The 7136-nt window shown below is 69.2% G+C and overlaps 2 protein-coding genes across 2 annotated transcripts; one reads left to right on the forward strand and one right to left on the reverse strand.

The window, feature by feature from the left end:
* Positions 1-1824: 1824 nt before the first annotated feature.
* On the reverse strand, positions 1825-3689 carry EMIHUDRAFT_453612 (hypothetical protein; the record flags this gene model as incomplete). The annotated part of the gene is made up of 3 exons (XM_005758153.1): positions 3235-3689; positions 2887-3144; positions 1825-1876 (listed from the first exon to the last, which is right to left on the reverse strand). Coding segments are annotated over exons 1-3 (735 nt in total), but the record flags the coding sequence as incomplete, so codon positions are not given.
* Positions 3690-4098: 409 nt separating this feature from the next.
* On the forward strand, positions 4099-4869 carry EMIHUDRAFT_219870 (hypothetical protein; the record flags this gene model as incomplete). Its single annotated transcript, XM_005758154.1, has 1 exon — positions 4099-4869. The coding sequence occupies one exon, from the start codon at positions 4099-4101 to the stop codon at positions 4867-4869; it is 771 nt and encodes a 256-aa protein (XP_005758211.1).
* Between the last annotated feature and the right edge of the window lie 2267 nt (positions 4870-7136).

Below are 7136 nucleotides of genomic sequence, written 5' to 3' on the forward strand. Positions count from 1 at the left end.
CACGCTCACCTCGCTCGACGCGGCGTCCCGGCTGCCTCCCGGTCCCGCCGCCCCGGCCCCCCCCGCCCGGAGTCCCCCGCCTCACGCCTCACCGCTCACGAGGCGCGCGACACCGAATACATTCGCGAGAGACGCACCGGTCCTAAATTACAGAAGACACTGATCGCTGTCATCACAGGCCGCTCGATGTGTTGTGTGTACCCCAGGGTTGGGGCGGTGACAATCGCTGCTGTCCGCTCGCCCTCTCCCACCTCCGGCGGCCTCCCCCAAAATAAATCCTCGCCACAAATGCAGTTGCCAACGCCTCCTTGCGCTCGCCGACCGCAGCCGCGGCCCCGACGGAGGACCGCGGGGTGGCCACCGCGGCGTGGCGTCGCTCTCAGATGGCGAGCCGCGAGTCGGGCTGGCTCCCAACCACCTGCGAGCAGAGCCAGGAGACGGCGTCGGCCGGGACGGGGAAAGGAGGGGGAGGGTGCGCGCCGAGCGGCGGCGGCGCGCGCCTTTGGGCGGTAGCGTCCGTCCACCGCGGGCAGCGGCCTGCTCGGGTCGTACGCGAGGTACTCGTCCTCTGACGACTGGCCTGCGCGCTCCCGGGAGGCCGTGGTGGCGGCTCCGGGGGGGTGGCGGCCCCGCACCGGTGCAGAGAGGAGCTCGCTCGCCCGCCGCCACCGTCGCCAACGGTGCCGTCGCCGTCCAACCTCGGCCCCCTCTCTCGGCCAGACCTCGGCCAGATCTCGGCCCCCTCTCTCTCGGCCAGACCTCGGCCCACTCTCGGCTAGATCTCGCCAAACGGGTCGTCGTCGTCCGACACCTCGCCGCCGTACTCCGCCGCCCCGCCGCTGTAGTCCGCCGCCGCCTCGCCCTGCGCCTGCGGCGGCGGCGCAACCGCGCCGCCCACCATCGCCGCCTGGATCCGCGACCGCTCGGCGGCCGTCACTGCGTACTCGAGCGCCTCGGCGTGCTTGCCCGTCGCCTGCGCGACCGCCCTCCGGGACGTGTCATGGACGTGTCGCGCGGCGGGGAACCGCCGCCCGCCGGTCGCGCCTCGGCGTGCGCGAGCCTCATCACGATCTCGGGTGATCTCGGGCACATCTCGGGCACATCTCGGGCACATCTCGGGGCATCTCGGGCACATCTCGGGTGATCTCGGGCACATCTCGGGCACATCTCGGGCACATCTCGGGTGATCTCGGGTACATCTCGGGCACATCTCGGGCACATCTCGGGTGATCTCGGGTACATCTCGGGCACATCTCGGGCACATCTCGGACACATCTCGGACACATCTCGGACACATCTCGGGTGATCTCGGGTGCATCTCGGGTGGTCGCGCCTCGGCGTGAGAGAGCCACGCGAGGCGGCACGCCTAGCGAACCGTTGTCGCGGACGTGTTGCGGACGTGTCGTGGACGTGTCGCGGACGTGTTGCGGACGTGTCTCGGACCGCCTCGGCGGATCTCGGCGGATCTCGGCGCATCTCGGCGGAGCTCGCCTCGAGGTGCGCCTCGAGCGCCTCCTCCTCCTCCTTGCAGACCACGATCGCCATCGCCTTTGTGTACTGGCCCGTCTCGGTAAAGTACTTGAGCCACGCGGTGCGCTGCTGCTCCTGCTCGGCGTCGTCGCCTGCAGCACACGCTCAGAGGCGGCTCGGAGAAGGGCCGGGGGGGGAAAGGGGCCGGAAAAGAGCTCCGCGGCGCCGCCGCCTACGCCCTCTCGCACCTCGACCTTGCCACAAGCTGAGCGCGCGGGCGGCTGCTCCGGCTCCGCGCCGGCGCCGTCCGGTGCGGCGGCCACAGCAAGCTTGACGGGAGGGGGCGGCGGCGCGGCGGCGGCGGCGCCGAACGCCTCGATGTCGACGCTGCGAGAGCTGACGGCGGCGGCGCCTGCTGCGGGCGCGACGCGGCCGGCGGCGGGACAAGCGCCGTTCGGAGGGGCGTCGGGCGCCTGCGGTTCCGTCAGGGGCGCGGCCGCTGGAAGAGTGAGTCCCTCCGGACATGCCGTGGGCGTGTCGTGGGCGTGTCTGGCCCGCCTGAGCCGCGATGTGCCCGCCGCCCCCCGCCGCCGACGCGGCGACCGCGGCGTCTGCGCGCGCCTCCGCCGCCGCCAGCGCGGCCTTCGTCTCGCTGAGCTGCGCGGCGAGGCAGGCGGCGGTGAGGGGAGGGGGCGGCGGGGAGGGGGGCGGGGCGGAGGCCAGGGAGAAGAAACGAGAAGGGGGGGGGGGGGGGGGGGGTAAGTAAGAAAAAAAAAAACCCGTGCAAAAAAGGTTGGGGGGAAAGCCCCTCTCCTTGGCCCCCCAGTCTGGGCGAATCCCCGGCCCCGCCGCCGCCTCGGCCGCCGTGGCCACGTCCGCGACCCGCCGCGCCTAGTCTCGGCGCATCTCGGCTCACCTCGCCGCGCACCGGCCTGCCCTGGACCCGCCTCCGCCACCCGCCGCGCCTAGCCGAGACGCGTCATGGCGTGTCGTTGCCGTGCCACCTTCCGCCTCGGGACACTCGCCCACTAGCCGCCACGCCTCCGCCGCCTCAACCGCGGCGCGGTGCGCCTGCGGGACATGCCCCGGACGTGTCGTGGACGTGTCATGGACATGGCCTCCGCCGCGGCTATCTCGCCTCGCCTGTATCTCGGCTGTATCTCGGCTGTATCTCGGCTACATCTCGCCTCCGCCGCCCGGCGCATCTCCCCCTCGAGCTCCGCCAGCCGCCGCTCCGACGCCGCCAGCTCCTCCTGCAGCGCCTCGGCCCTCCTACACGCGGCCACCGACGCGCGTCTCGTGCACACACACCCAAGAGGGGTCCCCCCCCTCCTGCCCCTCGGCCGTCCTCCTCTCCGCCCCGTCTTCGGCCGCCGGCTCGCGCGCCGCCGCCGCCGCCGCCGCCGCCGCCGCCGCCGCCGCCTCCCCGGCCGCCTCCCCGGCCGCCGCGTCCCTCGCCGCCTCCGCCTCCGCCCGCGCCGCCTCCGCCTCCGCCCTCGCTCCTTCCGAGGATGTCAGCGCCGCCTCTGCAGCGGCCAGCGCCGCCGCGAGCTCCTCGAGCCGGCGGTCTGGGGTCGGCGCGTCGGCGCACGAGGCGGAGTCTTGCCCCGGCTGCTTGGAGGAGGCGGCGTCGAGCTCCGCCTCGGTCGCCGCCAGCGCCTGCTGCAGCCGCGCCTGTGTGTCGGCGAGGCACCGGCGTCAGGCGCGCATAGCGGAGACTTGGTGGGAGGAGCCGCGGGCGGCGGCGGCGGGGGCGAGGTGCGCCGTCTCCGCCTCCCGCTCGGAGAAGGCGGTCTCGAGCGTCGCCAGTGCCTCCTCGCGCGTCTCGATCTCCTCGCTCTGCGTGGCGACCCGCTCCTCCAGCGCTCTCACAGACGCCTGCAGCGCCGCCTGCGCCTCGACCGCCTCGGCCGCCTCAGTCCGCGCCTGCCTGGCGTCGGCGAGCGCCTCCTCGGCGCGTGCGTACGCGGCGGCGAGCTCCTCGTTCGCCTTGGCCTGCGCCTCGCGCGCCTCCGCGTGCGCCCCCAGCAGCTGCACGGTGAGCGCTTCGTTGGTCGGCGTCGGAGCTTCGTCCGCTCGCGTCGCCGGCTTGGGCGAGGGCTGCGGCGTGCCCGTGTTGGGCGTCGAGGCGGCAGGCGCCGCGTACGGATCCTTCTTCTTCTTCTTGAGCGCCTTTGGGACGAGACCCATGTCAGTGCCAAAGTCGGTCGACTCGGCGGAACACACAGCGGGCAGACACAGAGAGAGCCGTTGAGCCAGCGTGCGTTTCTTTTTGAGCTACCTTAGACGAAGGCGGACACAGGCGGACACAGTTACGGCGGCCGGGCGAGTAAAGTTTTCTCAGGGGGAAACTGTCTGGGAAAAGGATGCTTTTCGCTGCACATGCTGAAGCTTTGAATAGCAGGCGTGGACTGTACTCGCCAGGGCGGCGGCGCAGTTAGATTATTGCTTGCGTTTATTTTCAGTATTTTCTTTCTCGATTTGCGGAGCCCGGCGGGCTAGGCAATCGCCAGCACTAGCAGCGGGAGCCGCAGCAGCGTCATTTTGCAGCCGCAGCCGTAACCGCTGCGGCATCGGCAGCAGCGGCTCATAGTAGGCGGGCCGGGCAGGCGGCTCCCGCTCTGCGACATGGCGCCACGCGCGGCGCAGGCGATGATCACGGCCGCCGCCGCGCTCCTCCTCATCGGCCAGGCGATGCGCCACCGGCCGCTCGAGCTGCGCCGCCAGCTGAGGGAGGTGGACGCGCCCGCTGTGGGCGCTTTGGAGCCCGCCGCATCCGCAGTCGCGCCTGCGGCGGCCCGGCGGTCCTCGCCGCCACCCGCGAACCGGCCGCCTCCGCCTTTGCCGCCTCCGGCTCCAAGGCCTCCCTCGGAGCTGGCCTTGAGATCGGCGGCCGACCCGAGCTGCAACCCGACGCCGCACGCTGGCTTCTCGGGCGGCTCGCTCAACTGGGGGATGAGCTTCCACGTCGGCACCGCGCAGGAGTGCTGCGACGCGTGCAAGGCGCACGCGCGGGTCTGCGGCGCTCCCGGCGCCGGCGGCCGGGTCTACCTGAACCGCAGCTGGGAGGGGAAGGTGAGCGCGGAGCGGTGCGCCAAGACGATGACCTCCAACGAGCTCGGCACGCACGCCGCGCAGGCGTGCAACGTGTTTGTCTTTTGCCCGACGCCGCCGAGCGCGGGCGGCCTCTGCTGGTCGAACGACGTGTGGAACCACTCATCGGGCGAGTGCTGGCTCAAGAGCCAGGCGGCGCCGCAGCGGCCGCACGCGGGCGCCTTTGGCGCCTACCCGGACGCGTACCGCAAGAAGCACCGCACCGCCCCTGAAAAGGTGCAGTGGATGAGCGGCGCGCTGCACCCGGGGCCAGTCACCGTGGACGGGCCGCACTGGCACTGGTAGCCCAGGCGGAAGGGACGGGCCGAGGAGCACGATAGGGGCGCCCGCCGGCGCGCGCTCAGCACAGTGTCGACCCGTAGCACAGAACCTTCAGAAGTCGGGGGAGAGAGAGCGAGCGAGCGAGCGAGCGAGAGAGAGAGAGAGAGAGAGAGAGAGAGAGAGAGAGAGAGAGAGAGAGAGAGAGAGAGAGAGAGAGAGAGAGTCAGAGAGCGAGAGAGAGTGCAGAGAGAGAGAGTCAGAGAGCGAGGGAGACTTTGCGTGTCTCAGAGCGTGTGGTTTTTCTTGTTGCGCGGCGCCCGGGCACCGCCACGCCTCGTGATTTTTGCTATATACACATAGAGCCGTATCTGCACGTCTCACAGTCTCTCACTCTCATGCTTTGTCCTTTGATGCTAACACGTAACAGCTAAGGTGCATATTCGATATTGCCTTATGTTATCCTCGGAAAAAAAATCCAGACGAACGAGCTGGTCCGCTCCTACAGGTGAGAGGCAACACAACTCAAATTTTGATGAGCCTGCTCATTACGAGACTCCGCAGGAGAAACCCCTCCCCCCAGAGACAATAAACACAAGGGAGAGGTGGGTGGGTCACAGAAAGACTGCGGCCGCCAGCAACTGAGCGTCTCGCTGGCGGACGGGGAGAACACAACGAAGGGACGTCCGAAACGCAACACAATAGAAGGGACGCACGCACGTCCATCACTAAGATGAGATCTACTCCCTCAGAAACGCGGCGACCGCCTTGGCGATGAGTTTCATATTGTCTCCACGTGGATCCGGATGGTCTGGCTGGAGCCACGGATGGGAGATCACGAGGATGCGAAGCCCGTTATTCCGGACCTGGCTCATCTTGCGGAAGTCAGGGAATTTGACGCAGGCAGCCGGGAAGCGCTGATGAATCTCCTGACGCCGCGGCATGCGCGAGTGGTTCGAGGCAAATTGGACGAACCAGCGAGCATCAATGAGCTGCACGGCGCTGAAGCCGAGCGAAGGCACGACGCAAAGCGCAGGCTCGAGGCTAAGCCCGTTCATCTGGAGCCATTCCGAGCCAGCGGGCAAGTGCTCGAGCGACGCACACGCTGCTTCGATCTCGACGAGCGCGCTGTCCATGAGCGCCTTCGCCGGATCACCACGATTGGCCGCAGGGAACCCTTCCGCCGCAGGACCGGGGCGCGGCTCTAAGCGCGATGCAGCGAGAGCGCGGGCCATCTGTTCCTCCTCGTACATGGCTGCCGACGCGGCGAGGGCGTGAGCGTACTCGTCCTGCTCTTGCGTTTCCGGTGCCGGCTGGTCCTCGCGTTGCATTTGGGCCCGCACCTCGGCCTCAGATATGCCCAGACCCTGTGCGATGTCCCGGATGTCCTTCACCGTATGGGACCGATTGGCCGACATAGGCCCGCGCCATTGGAGAGATGGCGCGAGACACACGAGATTCTGTAACGACACGAGACTCCACCTCCTCACCCAGGATTCCAGAATTTCCAGAAACCAAAAAGGAAAAAGGACATTGTGGGGGGAAGGGAGTCCCGCCGGGTTCCCCTGCGAGAGCGCGAGAGTAACCCCAAGAGGGCTGAAGATGAGCGGTGCGCGCACAGGGGGGGGTCGGCGTGGACGGGGCGAGGAACGCGCCGCGCGGGGCGCCGCCTCACCGGCCCAAGTGGCGCAGGGTGAGGCGGCGAGAACCGAGCGAGCACGTGAGCCCCGTGGCTCCAACCGGGCCCTTCCCTTTTTGAGCAGGTGTGCCGCCGCGCGAGCGACGCTCCGAGATCGCCCGAGATAGCGCAGCGCGGCCCCGAGAAGCGAGATCGCCCGAGATAGCGCGAGATCGCCCGAGATTGCGCGGCGCGGCCCGAGATCGCGCACCTCGGCATATCTCGGCTAGGTGGATGGGTTGGGAGCGAGGGGGCGGAAGTGTTCAGTGCGGTAGATGGCGAGCTCGGGGCGCGTGAGCCGGACTTGGGGGCCGGACGGCTTTCATTTTCTCTCTGCGTTGTTGAGCCAGGACTCAACATACTCGACTTGCAATCCCAAACTGTCACTCCCCGCCACACTCCGGCGCCGCGTCGGCAACATGGGAGCACGTCCACCGCCACTTCGCGAGGTCGCAGCGCTGTTGTCGCCCAAAACGCCGCCTATCTATCCCTCTGGCGGGCCAAAGATCGACGGCTCGACGGGCGCATGGAGGCATCACGTCTCCATGCGCCCGTCTCAAGTCGAGGAAGCCAGTCTGCGGCGACCACAGGCACAGCGCTCACCGGACACCGCAAG

This window comes from Emiliania huxleyi (assembly GCF_000372725.1).
Source record: "Emiliania huxleyi CCMP1516 unplaced genomic scaffold EMIHUscaffold_88, whole genome shotgun sequence".
NCBI classification, from domain to species: domain Eukaryota; phylum Haptophyta; order Isochrysidales; family Noelaerhabdaceae; genus Emiliania; species Emiliania huxleyi.